This window comes from Centropristis striata, chromosome 22 (assembly GCF_030273125.1).
Source record: "Centropristis striata isolate RG_2023a ecotype Rhode Island chromosome 22, C.striata_1.0, whole genome shotgun sequence".
NCBI lineage: Eukaryota > Metazoa > Chordata > Actinopteri > Perciformes > Serranidae > Centropristis > Centropristis striata.
The window spans coordinates 290273-305025 of NC_081538.1; the positions used below are offsets into that span (position 1 = coordinate 290273).

General features: G+C 42.8%; 2 protein-coding genes across 2 annotated transcripts; both read left to right on the plus strand.

Moving 5' to 3' along the window:
- The first annotated feature begins 58 nt into the window (after positions 1 to 58).
- On the plus strand, positions 59 to 6407 carry si:zfos-932h1.3 (zinc finger protein 37). Its single transcript, XM_059325474.1, has 9 exons — positions 59 to 197; positions 1174 to 1376; positions 1458 to 1550; positions 1627 to 1722; positions 1811 to 1921; positions 2000 to 2117; positions 2658 to 3450; positions 4447 to 4493; positions 4588 to 6407. The coding sequence occupies exons 1-9, from the start codon at positions 164 to 166 to the stop codon at positions 6096 to 6098; spliced, it is 3006 nt and encodes a 1001-aa protein (XP_059181457.1). The 5' UTR covers positions 59 to 163; the 3' UTR covers positions 6099 to 6407.
- Positions 6408 to 10247: 3840 nt separating this feature from the next.
- On the plus strand, positions 10248 to 12083 carry LOC131961004 (tetraspanin-7-like). Its single transcript, XM_059326278.1, has one exon. The coding sequence runs from the start codon at positions 10285 to 10287 to the stop codon at positions 11368 to 11370; it is 1086 nt and encodes a 361-aa protein (XP_059182261.1). The 5' UTR covers positions 10248 to 10284; the 3' UTR covers positions 11371 to 12083.
- Positions 12084 to 14753: the final 2670 nt, after the last annotated feature.

Here is a 14753-nt window from a genome sequence, read left to right on the forward strand (position 1 = left end):
TGTGAATCTTTTATTGTGAAAAGAGGAAACGCAGGGGAGAGTTGAGGAAACGGGCGCTTGCGTGCTAACAGCGCATGTTAGCATGTTAGCATGTTAGCTAAAACTCATCAAACAACGTGATTTTACATTCATTCCTCACCGCTACAGGAACCATATCGCACTAATGGAGGTTATTGGGTCAACAGAGAAAACAAACGGTGTGTATATTAATAATTTACTCCCGCTGTCATTTAAAGCAGGCTATGTTTATGCTAGTCAGACAGTTAGCGGGACCCGTCTATGTGATGGAATCATGACAGTCAGACTGGTGTTTATGCTAGTCAGACAGTTAGCGGGACCCGTCTATGTGATGGAATCATGACAGTCAGACTGGTGTTTATGCTAGTCAGACAGTTAGCGGGACCCGTCTATGTGATGGAATCATGACAGTCAGCCTGCTGCTACTGCAGTTAAATTAAGGTGTTATATTCATTTTCTGAATAATAATATCAAGTAGTACAGTTAAATGTTCCGATAACTAAAGCACAGCTGCATATACTTTATGTGTGCAAATATAAAACGCACATTAAATACATAAATCCAGTAATTATACTGGTTCAAAGGCAGGTTCTTTTGGAAGTTATGATGAAATACAGATTTATCAGTAAGTTTGCTATTGCTTTGATTGAACTCATTGTTACTTTTGTAATATTTACAATGTGAAATGACTAATTTAAAGTATTTTTTAAATAGAATAATGCCTCTTGATGAGTTTGTCTGCAAGTGCTCTCTGTAATAAAAAAGGAAAGAAGTCCTTTGATGCCCTCAACAGACCATCTGTGACATTACACCTTTATATCAGACCATCTGTGACATTACACCTTTATATCAGACCATCTGTGACATTACACCTTTATATCAGACCATCTGTGACATTACACCTTTATATCAGACCATCTGTGACATTACACCTTTATATCAGACCATCTGTGACATTACACCTTTATAACAGACCATCTGTGACATTACACCTTTATATCAGACCATCTGTGACATTACACCTTTATATCAGACCATCTGTGACATTACACCTTTATAACAGACCATCTGTGACATTACACCTTTATATCAGACCATCTGTGACATTACACCTTTATAACAGACCATCTGTGACATTACACCTTTCTGTCCCAGAGCCCAGCCTGCCTGAGTCCTCCCTCCGCCTGCTGGTGCCTCCGCTGCAGCTGCTGTCTGCTGCCATGTGGCAGCTGGTGAAGCAGAAAGATGTGATGAACTATGAGAAGCTGCAGCAGTTTGTGTTCATGGTGACTGAAGCTCTGCCTGGACTCATCAACCACAGACAGAGGGCCCAGCTCATCCTGGGCCTGAGAGCACGGGTGAGGAGAAGCTGGGTATTGTCTCATAATATTCATTTATATTATCCAATAACTTTGTGGTAACAGTTTGTTGGTATTCAGTTGATTCTGGAGCTGTGCAAAGGCTCGACCCGGGGTTCTGTTGACTCTCACGTCATCCAGAGCTACTTGGAGAGACTCCCAATAACCACAGACGTAAGTACAGCAAAGAAAATCCTTTTTTAAACAAATAATTGTCATCCTTAAATGACATGAATGCTTTCTGTGGCAGTACAGGGACACAGAGCTGAAAACAACAGAATCCACTTTCATTGCCCTGGTTCAGAGTCTGCTGAAAGATCCAGTGGAGAGAGCGTATTTCTTCCAGGTCAGACAGATTTAAAATACCTTTATTGTTTGAGAATACTCTTAATAAATAAATGTGATACTAAATGTAATTGTATAATCTCTTCCAGGAGGTGTTCCCAGTGGAATATGGGCCACAGTATGATGCAGCTCTGCACGTCTTATTGTGGGAGCTGCTCTCTAAACTGGAGAAGCTGCTACCAGTACCAGACTTAAAGCAGGTATTCACCTCATCCACATGTCTAACCTTGTTTCTGACATTCACCAAAAATCTTAAAACACCTGCGCTGTGATTCCAGACGGCGGCCTGGCTCGGCTCGGCTCCGTCGCTGCTGCAGGAATGTGTTCAGTCGTCACCTGAAGAGCTGACTTTAATCTTTGAGCACTACAAAAGTTCAGGACTACTGAAAATGCCGTGTGAGTAGAGCTGAATTATGTGAATGCAACCATTTAAGCTTTTTATTTAATTATCAAGTAAAAATGCTCCGGTTTTAGCTTCTTCAATGTACACATTTGTTGTTTTTACTCTTTGTTATATCATTAGGACTGAATAAAAAACAATCCAGTATTGATTCTTAAAATTCCAAGATTGATCTTTGCATTTTTTTTGTCTTAAATTTGCACAAAACTGTGTGTCTACACTTGTTTACTTGTTGTACATTTTTAGAGTTTTAAATATTTGGCTGCCAGTTTTGATCCACAGTTTATAAGAGGAGAATGTGTACACAGTTTACCTCATAAGTGGCATGTTATGCAGTTTTATATTCACCTGTGTTGCTTACTTATTTATTTAGATATTACAGCATATATAAGATAAAACATTTTTATAAAAAGTTGTCTTACAGCCCTTAAAATCAAGATGTCTTTACTACCCCATGGTGGAAGCAGGCGATTAATCCATGAAAGTAATAATAAAGATCTTTAAAATGATTTTTTTCTCCTTCTCTTTTTCTGCAGACGGCCCTTCTTCCACCATCGGCAGCTGCATCATGTCTGCTCTATCCATTCCTCCCTCACAGAAGACAAACATCTCTGTTGGCCTGGAATCAATCCACAACTATGCTAACGTGCTGAACCCAGTAACGTTTGTTGGAGCGGACCAGTACAGCGTCGTAGCCGTCTACACTGAGGTGGAAGTGGGAGAATCTGAAGTGGAGGAAGAGATGATGGAGTCAGCCGAGGTTCAGGTTCAAACAGACTTCTACGAGGAGGAGATCGTGGCTGTTAGCGTAGAGAACAGCGGCGGCGAGGAGGCGACCAGCTTCAGAGCAGAAGAAACCAGTGAAACTGTGGATGTGGCTAAAGCTCTGGAGACTCTGACCAAGACTTTTGCACTAAGAAAGGAGAGCCTTGGTCAAGATGTTCTGACAGGAAAGAGCAATGATTCATCTTTTAATGATGAGCTGATGTCAGTGAACGCATCAGATGAAGGAAAAACACACGAAGGACATAAAACAAGCGACCAAACTGACGAGAAAACAGAAAATGTTGAAGAGACGAGGGAAACTTTTCAACCTGGAGGCTTAGAGAGCAGCGTGAACTCAGACCTGAAGGATGACGGTGAATCTTCTTCCATCCATGAAGAGATGACAGACGTCCCCAGTGAGGATCCGCTCTCTGAAACACAGCAGTCCTCTAGTTCTAACATCCGCCGGTCCTCTCGTCTGCAGATGAAGACCTCCCCCAGCGGGCAGCAGGAGACGAGTAAAGTCCAGAGGTCATCCAGAGAAACCATCGAAGAACCAAAAATGTATGAAAACCATTTATCCTGGAATACTATTCATGCTTCTTTAAAAAAATGTAAATTAGCATCACCTAGTGGGCCAGTTTTATTTATTTTTTTGTCATTCACATTATATGAGCAAGAGATTTGCAACATCACGTAATAACAGTTTAAAAAACTGGGAATACATTCCTGATTATATTTATTGTCATTCATCTCTGCAGTTGATTCATTCATTTGATGATTTTCAATTTGAGTCTTTAATTATGTTAGTTTTTTTCCATGTTTGTCTCATTTGGGCCTTAGATATGTGTCAGAGGATTTCTTCAAAGGAATAAGTCTTGGACATTTTGGAAAATGATTTAATTAGATGAGAAAATCAATTCCACCCACATGTCTGTATGTTTAATATTAACCAAATCCAGCAGCTTAGCTCAGCAAAACGACTGGAAACGGTGTGAACACATCTCTCGCTCAACAAGTCTTCCAGCATGTGAACCCTGTAAAACTATGTGTTGTTTTTATGGATAAAGGTCTTTTACACTCTGTGGGGGGCTCTGGGTCAATAGATCCCACTATTGGTCCTCACATGGGCAGATCTATTCAAACCTCTTGTTAGACAAACAAGAAATAATGCATAAATTAATGAGCTTCCATGTGCTGCTAGGTGGATTCTGTTATCTTTGCAGAGAGCCAGGAGATCTTTTCCCTCTGTTTCCACTGTTTGTGTTAAGCTAGACACAAGAATGGTATCAATCTTTCCATTGAACTCTCAACAAGAAGGCAAAAACTACTCTTTTAATAACTAACTTTCTAATGATTGGATTTTAACCAAATATGTATCACTTTCTATTAGAACTTCAGATAAAGTGCCATACAAATCATAGGGACAATATTTTTTGTAACAATTTACCATATACCATTCTCCAAAACATATTTTTGAGACAATACTGAAACAATATTTACATTTATAAAAATGTCAAATCTCCATTTAAAGATTCAACCATGTTTTTATTCCACCAGGAGCAGAGCTGATGTATCTGTTATAGCCATCAAAGGAGCTGACAAAGGTAATATTTAGACATGAAAAAGAGAAACATTTGGTACTTTTAAAATAAAATCCACATGTTTTATTCACCCACTTATTTATTTTATGATTTGCAGGCGATTCAGACGAGATGACTTCCATTATCTTCACCTGCTCACGGTGTCCGTTCCACAGCTCTGATGACAGCAGCCCGCCTCACTTCCACATGCAGAACGTCCACGCTGACGTGTACCGGAGTCTCTCAGGAGCCACGTTCACTCCTTCTCCTTCCAGCACAGATGAGATCTTCACATCCATTAAACTTTACCCCCGAGGAAGCAGCGAGCAGAGCGAGGCGGATCAGAGCAGAGGGACTGTGGCTCCCAGCAGACAGAAGGCTCTGACCTGTGAGACCTGTGGGAAGACCTTCACCAGGTCCTCAGACGTGAGGAGACACCAGCTGACCCACACCGGAGAGAGACCGTTCCACTGCTCCCAGTGCGACCGCACCTTCCAGCACTCGTGGGATCTGGCCAAACACGAGAGCAAACATCACGGCGCCGCTGTTTCTTTCTCCTGCCGGCTGTGCGGGAGCTCCTTCGCTAACCTCAGAGCTCTAACCGTCCACCACAAGAAGTCCCACTCAGCAGAGAGCCAGCTCCCTCAGATCTGCTCCATCTGCAGCCACAGCTTCTCCACTCCCTCCGAGCTCTTCGAGCACAGGAAGTCTCACGTCTCCAATAAACGCTATATCTGCCAGCAGTGCGGCGAAGGCTTCGACACGCTGCTGGCACGCTCCCAACACAGACAGATGCACAAAGTGAAGAGTCAGTTCAAGTGTCCACATTGTGAGAAAACATACACTCGGAGGTCTGACGTGAAGAGGCACCTGTCCACCCACACCGGGGAGCGACCGTACCAGTGTACCCAGTGCAGCAAACGCTTCTCGCTGCGCTTCATGCTGATCAAACACCTCCGTGTTCACACCGGCGAGCGGCCCTTCCAGTGCTCCCACTGCCCCAAGAGGTTCACCCTGGTGTCGGTGCTGGCCCGCCACGAGAGGATGCACACTGGGGAGAAACCCTTCCTCTGCTCCCAGTGTGGGAAGAGCTTCTTATCCCAGGGAGAGCTCTCCAAACACCACCGGTCCCACGTGGACGACCGGCCCTACTCCTGCCCCCAGTGTGACAAACGCTTCAAGAGCAAGAAAACCCAGCAGGAGCACATCGTGACCCACACGGGGGCGCGGCCCTACCCCTGCTCCTACTGCGGCAAGGGCTTCACCAAACCCTACGCGCTCACCAGACACAACCTGATCCACACCGGAGAGAGGCCGTTCCCCTGCGGACACTGTGAGAAGTCCTTCCTCACCCTCAGCGAGGCGCAGCTGCACCAGCGCATGCACACCGGGGAGAGACCCTACGGCTGCAACACCTGCCAGCTCAAGTTCAAGAGCTCGTCGGAGCTCGCCAGACACAAGAGGAGCCACTCGGGGCTGAAGCCGCCGAAGCCACACTGTGACAAGTGCATGAAGACGTTCACGTCCAAGGCCAAGCTGAAGAAACACATGGAGAAACACGTGGAGGAGACCAAAGCTGAGGACTCTATACAAGCTGAGGAATCACATCACGGACATCCAACCAGTTAAATCATGGAGCTTTACCAAACTGAACAATTCTGATCAGGAGAGAAACTTGAATTGGCTACATGTCATGACTATACTGACTTTATTATCTGTAGAGAAATAGTTCTTGTCTTGTTGCATCCTTCACCCTTTGAGTCAGTTACTCTGATGAATCATTTTCACACATCTCTCTTTTATACGTGCAGCTTTACTTTCTCCACTTTGCTTTGAAGTTTGCAACAGGAGAGTTACAATTATGTCTAAGTCATTAAAAATAGTTTGTTTCAAATGGAAATCACTGGTGAACAGAATTGTTCAATAAAAGGCATTTTTTCAGTCAATATAGTGTCACCATCTTTTTCTCAACACTGACATCGTGCATCGGTATTGTCTGTCTTTCAATCAAAACTGTGAAAAAAAGACAGTAAAACAGTTGGTCTACACTAGACGGGGAGCTGGTGATCGGCCATAAAACCACCTAGTCTCTCTGAGGGACCGCCCACCGATCCATGATGGAAACAGAATGTCGCCACAGACACAAATACTTTATAGCTGTCATCATTAGATTACAGGTTCAATCACCGTTGTGTTTATGTTATGCAGCAATGGTGAATTATTTAAATATATATAGTACTGTGCAAAAGTCTTAGACAGATGTGAAAGATTGCCTAGAAGAATATATGCTGGTTTGAAGGCAAAGGGAGGTCACACCAGATATTGATTTGATTTAAATTCTTCTTCTGTTTCCCCCACTTTGCATATGGTTAATTGATAAAAATATAAAATAAAAATAAATTAACATTTCTATTTTTGAAAGCAGCCTTATTTAACAGCATTTTTCACACCCGCCTAAGACTTTTGCTCAATACTGTATTTTTTTTTTACTTTAACAAGGATAAAATAACAAAACCTTATTTAATTGAACAAAATGAGATTAGCAAATTTTGCCCTTGCACTAACATGAGGTGGGCAGCTTTCTTTTTGAGTAAAAAAGTCTCAACTGTTGGATGGAGATCCATGTTGATTCCCCTCAGGATAATTGGTAATAAATTATTATCCCTCCAGCATCATCATTTACTATACAATACTTTGTTTTAATGAAGCCCCAGCTGTACTTTGTGCTGTGCTCATTAGCAAATGTTAGCATGCTAATATGCATAGAACATTGTAAACATTATAGCTGCGTGCGTAGCATGTTAGCATGCTAACGTTAGCACTGCTAGGACATGTTCACAGAGCTTCTAGCATGGCTGTGGTCTCAGTTTGGTTTTCATCATTCCAGGCTTGTAAAAATAATTGAAAATGACCATTTAAGATGGAAAAGGTATTAAGAAGGAAAAGTTATATACTTTGAAACTGCTGACAACATATCTGTGACTCAGTAGGCAGAGCTCTGTAAAGACTCTTTAATGTGTCCTGGATGTTGCATTCACTGTCTGTTTCAAAAGAGCGTTTCTGTAGACACCAAAACAAAGCAGGAGTTCCCCTGCACCTCCTCTCTACCCGGCTGTATATCCAGGGAGCTGTAATGGAGGTGCCTTTGAAATCTCCTCCTGCATGTGTCAGGTGATGTATTTCCTTCATTTCTGTCCAGAGTGCACATAAAACCCTGATGGTTATAGAGCACAGATTAATTATAAACATCATAAACATAACCTCATTTCCTCTACAAACCTCCAGCTGTCCGTGGTAAAATCCCCCTCTGGTCTCTCTGCTTGTTGTGTTCTTTAAATACTGAAACACGACATCTTTAATCTGTCTGCAACCTGACAGACACATGAGAAACTATAGAAGCTATAGAGGCCGGTCATAGATAGATGGATGGATGGATGGAATGATGGATAGATAGATAGATGGATGGATAGATGGATAGATGGATAGATAGGTAGAGAGATAGATAGGTAGATAGATAGTCGGATAGATAGATAGATAGATAGATGGATAGATGGATAGATAGATGGATGGATGGATGGATGGATGGATAGATAGATAGATAGATAGAAAGATAGATAGACGGATAGACAGATGGATAGATTGATAGATGGATGGATGGATGGATGGATGGATGGATGGATAGATAGATAGATAGATAGATAGATAGATAGATAGATAGATAGATAGATAGATAGATAGATAGATGGATGGATGGATGGATGGATGGATGGATGGATGGATGGATAGATAGATAGATAGATAGATAGATAGATAGATAGATAGATAGATAGATAGATAGATAGAAAGATAGATAGACGGATAGACAGATGGATAGATTGATAGATGGATGGATGGATGGATGGATGGATAGATAGATAGATAGATAGATAGATAGATAGATAGATAGATAGATAGATGGATGGATGGATGGATGGATGGATGGATGGATGGATGGATGGATGGATGGATAGATAGATAGATAGATAGATAGATAGATAGATAGATAGATAGATAGATAGATAGATAGATAGATAGATAGATAGTCATGGTGGAGTTTAGTGATTTTTCTGTTTCAGTCCGAGTTAGTGAGTTAGTTCTTTACACCAGTCAGCCTATCTAGTTTTCCTCTCTCTATCTTCATGTGTCTATCATGCTCGTCCTTATAAAAAGAGCCTTATGATTGTGTTTAATGAGGTGAGAGGCTGTAATGATCTGTTGGGAGGCAGGAACCACCAGGATAAAACTGGACGCGTCATTTATCAGGAGGCCAGCAAAGGGCAGTCACGCTGCAGGGGGAGCTGCGCTGGTCTGGAAATCTATTTTTAGCTTTGCATATGTTTCTGAATGGGTTTTTTCAATTGTTATTGATGCTGAACATTGCTAGATGAGACATTTCACATTTTAGTAACCAGATTTATTGAAACAATGATGAATATGATTTAATTTCAGTACTTTTCTTGGTCCACTTTACAGTTTTTTATTTGGTTTGTGTAGCACCACATAAAGAAGAATCCATGCTACATATAAAGTAAATATCACAGGCATGCTCAGCAGTAAACACAGTGAATGTGGTAGAGCTTTTGAATAAGACATCCTTTATTAGGTGTTCATAATTCACAGTTAATAACTTTATTAATGTTACTGAATCCCTTTGGCTGTTTTTTAGTCTTTCAGTTTGGTAATAATGTAGTTTTGTTGATGAAAATGACAGTTGATTTCTCTGTTTCTGCATTAAATGTGCAGTTTTAAATGTTACATTTCTAAAATACAATAATTAATCCAACGTTGGAGAGTAGATTTTGGATTTTGGTCTTTTCATCAAACGGTCATTGATGCTTTCTTGGTTTGTAAGTTGCCAGAACTGTAAAGTTGCAAGTAAGACTTTGCTCTTTTCATTAAAAAAACTTCACAAAAGAACAAAAAGCATATTAAATTGTGTTACTATCCTCAAGAAAGCAGTTCTGTAGTGAGCATTTAGTGTTTAAAGGTTTAAGACTAAATAATTTGTGTCCAGGTCCATAATTTATTTAAGAACTTTTTATGTAATTGACTTTTAAAACGACTTCACATATAAAAACATTTTATTTCACATCCAACTTCAGAGCTATAAACACTGGCTAGTCCCGCCCTTCACTGACATTGTTGGGCAACAAGCTTGTATATTCATGTGTCACCGCATCATAAAAGTTAAAAATGGGGAAAGTTTACATTTTACAAAGGCAACACACACGACGTGCAGCAGTAGTAGAGTTCCTACTCGCTTCATTTATTCCACAAATGGTGATAGTAAAACCAAAAGGGATGTCTCCTCCACGCCGAGAGAGGGGGTGCAACCACCTCCTCCAGGCCGAGAGAGGGGGTGCATGGGAGGATGTCAGGTCCTCCCCTGCACCTCCTCCTCCTCCTGGACCAGAGCGAGGAGCAGCCGGAGGTCTGGATGTGACATCAGCGGAGGAATTTGAGGAGCTGGTGGCCATGCAGGTGGAAAGAACGCCCGAAATAAAGACATAAATACGGAGGAGACGAGGGGGCTGTGGATGCAGATAACGGCGCGACACGACAGCCATCAGCGTGATTTACAGTCCAGTTGGCGTTGTAGGTTGATGGCGGATTAATAACCATCATAAAGGAGGTGGGGGGCATAAAGGAGGTGGGGGGCATAAAGGAGGTGGGGGGCTGTGTGTTGCAGGAGGACCAGAGTGAAGGACCGATAGGAGAAAGGAGAGAGGGAGGAGTGTTGGAGTGAGAGAGGAGCAGATAAAGCCGGAGACGGATCATGAGCTCTGCACTGCCGTACGACTCGCTGTCCGCCCGGCCGAGTCCCAGCAGACACGCGTTGGACTGGGAGCGCCAGCAGCTCGCCGTGAGACGCCTCTCCTCTCCACGGAGTCTGGACCTCCTGTCCCCACCTCCTCTCCCCCGCCGGCCCTCCGCCATCCCCGGCTACCTGCTGCCCTACCAGGAGCAGGAGGAGCAGCTCCAGCAGCAGCAGCAGCGCCTCTCCTTGTCCGTGTGCTCCGAAGCCTCCCTGGCGCCTCCTGCTCCTCCGGTGGTGGGCGCCGCCCCGCCCTGCTGCCGCCCGGTCGGGGTCATGCACCTCCTGCGCCTGGCGCTCCTGGCCTTCAGCTGCCTCTTCTGGGCAGCCGGCCTGGCCATCTTCACGCTGGGAGTGTGGGCTCAGATTTCCCTGGCGGACTACATGCTGCTGTCTGCCAACCGGTACCCCAACGCCCCGCTCATCCTCCTCGCCACCGGTGCCGCCGTCACCGCCTGGGGCTTCCTGGGTTGTCTCGGCGTGGCGGCCAACCTGCCCGGCGTGCTCAGAGCGTACGGGTTCTTCCAGCTTGCTGCGCTGGTAGCCGGCTTGGCAGCCGGACTCTCAGGCCTCTTCTATCGTGAAGACATCGCTGGAGGATTTCGTAGCGGCTTACAGCGAGCGGTGGCCGGCTACACCGAGGACGAAGGCCGTGCCGATGCGTTAGACAGCCTGCAGAGGGCGCTAGAGTGCTGCGGAGCCGAGGGTTGGCGTGACTGGCTGACTTCGGACTGGGCGATCCAGCACATGAGCTTCCTGCCCAACGAGAACGGCACCTCGGTGTCGCTGCCGGACAGCTGCTGCGTGAGACGCAAAGGCTGCAGGAACCGCCCTCTCCTGTCAGACGACGCTGAGGGCGTGGCAGCTGCAGGGATCCATCCTCGCGGCTGCTTCCGCAAAGTCTTCAGTTTGGTCAACGGCAACGTCTTCCATATTGCCGCCACTGTGTTGGGACTGGCCTTCACCCAGATCGGAGGCATCGCTCTGGCATGTCTGCTGGCCAACAAACTGGCACCAAGGCAACATCGCCGTGTGGTGGCACATTAATATGAGTTTACCTTCATCACGGACTGGCCATATGTAGATAATACGGATTGGGAATGAAATATGTGTATGAGTAACAGATATGCAAAGTGTTGGGAGTTATTTTGGACGTTTAGGTTTGGGGGATTAAAAGTCAATATTGGTGTTTCCATTCAACTGTCAAGTTTGCCTGAAGCAAACCTTGAAGTTCTACTTGAATGTGGTATGATCGGCTACGTATGGTTATAATCTACCAGGATACAAAGCATCATTACTCAGAAACTTTGCTTAATGAATTACAGGTAATGGTTATTCCATAAACCTGTAGCATCATTAAATTATCCAAAAGACTTCATTGTTTCTATGTTGAAAAACGTTAAAGAGATCATTACAAGAAAATGGAAATTAAGTAATAAAAAAAGACTTGAGAAAACACCAACTCCTCACACTTTGCAACTCTTCTACACTCGTTTATCTGACTCTGTCTTCTGCACAATTTTACAAAATGCTTCTTTGATTCAATAGGTGAAGGGAAAGGGTTCAGGCTTGGTGGTTACCCGAGATAGCAGAGATGGTTAAGGTTAGGCATTGACCTCAATGGTTAAGGTTAGGCTTTGAACTCTAAGGATAAGGTTAGGCACTGATTAAGGTTCGGCATTGAACTCAATGGTTAAAGTTAGCATTGACCTCAAAGGATAAGGTGAGGCTTTGAACTCAACGGTTAAGGTTACACATTGAACACAGTGGTTAAAGTTGGGCATTGACCTAAGGGGTTGGGTTAGGCATTGACCTCAACAGTTAAGCTTAGGGTTTGAACACAGTGGTTAAAGTTAGGCATTGACCTCAACGGGTTAGGGCTAGGGTACGGGGTTAGGCATTGACCTTAATGGTTAAGATTCTGCATTGACCTCAGTTGTTAGAGTTAGGAATTGATTTCAAATGGTTAAGGGTAATTAGCTTAAAGCACATTGAGTCTGCGCCTATCATATGTCATCTGTTATGTAAATAAACTTGACTTGACTTGAGAATTTTCACAAATCTAGAGTTATCATCAGGCACAACCATGGTGGGTTTCCATTTGGTGGAAAGGAGGTCTGACATCACAGATTGGGCTGGGAACAGGTTGGTCAACAGACTGTAAATCTGGAAACATTTGATTACAGTACAATGGGACTTTGCCTTCTGATGTTGTTTCCAAAACATTTTAATCTTGGCATGGATTAATATGCTTCATTATCTAGAATGTAAATATGATTCTATAGGGTTAAACTACTGTTATTTTGGTTGATCCTTGGATTTAGTATATTTCACCACTGAATGCACAGGAATGTTCACCAGCAGTTTTCCACTTGATGATTTAGTCTGGCTGCCTTCAACAGATGTTGTGTTCCATCACACTGAGCTAGAATGGTGCTTCTGAAGAGCTTAATAATCTATTGCTGTCTGTGGTATTTTGTGCTGTTTGTACATCAGAAAGGCTGTAATTTTGAGGTACTTTGGTAAAATAATGACTGCTTTAACATAGTTTCTCCCAGATGTCTTTGTGTTGCTGTAGAGTTTGTATTTTCTAAAGCACAAATGTTAAATCTCTGAATATTGTGAATAACACTTTTGAAGTTTACTTCTCAAATGTTCTCCTACTCTGGCATGATCCAGATGTAGTGCAGCAGCATGAAACTTGATGTTCTTTAACATCAAACCCTTAAATAAACAGCTCAGCTTGTTGGGAAATAACCTTATTTGCTGCCTGGCTGAGTTAGATTGGATGACTCATATCACGATGATGTCTGGAAGCTAAATATTAAACTAATGCTGCAACTGTGACATTGGGACAGTTTCATCAAAGGTAAAAGTCCGAACTCTGTTTCCTCGTGTCGAGTTTGGTATTAAAGGGGTTTTAGGTTTTGCTGCTGAATACAGTATCCCTACAATACTTAGTTTAAATAATGTGCACAAACAGGGTTACTAAATTAACCCTTTCTAATCATTTAATGGACTAGTCTTATTGAAAACTGACATTTTTCCGGCTTAATTATAAGTTCAACTGATTCATATCCATTGTGAAGATATTTGTTAATATGTATTGGCCTATTTAGAGACTTATTTGGGTGTTACAGGCCTATTATTGGCCTATTATTGTATTTTGTGGGATAGAGTAGTCCCATTACCAAAAATTCTAAATTATATATTCATGCAGAGAACATCAACAAAATCAGAATGTTATAAGAGACAAGTGGTATTTTTAATTTCATCAAACAGAAATCAGCTATTCCTTAGATTAATGTCAATGTGTTTTTTTTCTCATATGAACCTACTACATGTGTTTTAACTGATATGCACTGAACTAATTACAAATCCATCAACATCATACATCACCTTTCTATTCAGCCTTTTTCTTGCACTTGTAACTGTGATGTATGATAGAGCTAGCCTTTAATGTGTTAATGTATCCTAGCAAGCATGACTGAAACTGTAAACTATATCTGTCAACAATAAACAAGAAAATCTTTGGCTCATTCCAGGATATGATATTGATTCAACACGAGGAACGGGAGGCTCAAGGTCTGCTGCTCTGGAATATATTAAATATATTAAATATATTAATAGTAACAGCATTACTGCAATGTTAGGATGATGTCATGTGTAACCAACACACAGTACATAACTGGTAAATGTCCAATAAACATCATATCAAAAATACAACCTGGTCTCACAGGAATCCGTGGAATAGCCACGGGATATGACTGTCATTAACTTGCATTGTAGCCAAATCCGTGTCAGTTTCACGGAAATTTGAGTGATTCCGTGGCTATTCCACAGATTCCTGTGAGACCAGGTTCCAAAAATATCAAAACTTGTTGGGGGAGGGGTGTTTCTGCTTTAAAGTGGAAATAAGTGATAAGATATTATCCTTCATAGTGACAGGTGGCAGCTTCTGATCTCATATCTGCATGTTAAAGAGCTTTGGAAACAGCGTTGTGCTTTATTTGATGAGGACGATGCTGGCTGAGAGCCAGAGTGGTAAATCCTTGGTGCTGGTGGTCGATCTGGCCGGGAGGTTCTGAATTATTGCCAACTGAGCAACATCTCATTTCTGCCACCTGAGACAATGGTGATTACATCTGCCCTTGGAGGGAGACAACAGATATACAGATATAGAGATATAGAGATATACAGCCCTGACCCAGCTCTGATCAGTTTATGGAGCAGAACATCATGAAGCACAACCTCTGCTCACGTTGGGCAACATGAAGGTAGATTTTCATATTTCATCACAACCTTAAAGCGGACATATATCTCCGTTTAGAGACGGCAGGCTTTGGCTGTGGCCTCTAAACAATCACTACCATTTTCATGACCTAATAATGCTATTGATTAGCCTACATTCTGCTCTAACAAGGCTTGCG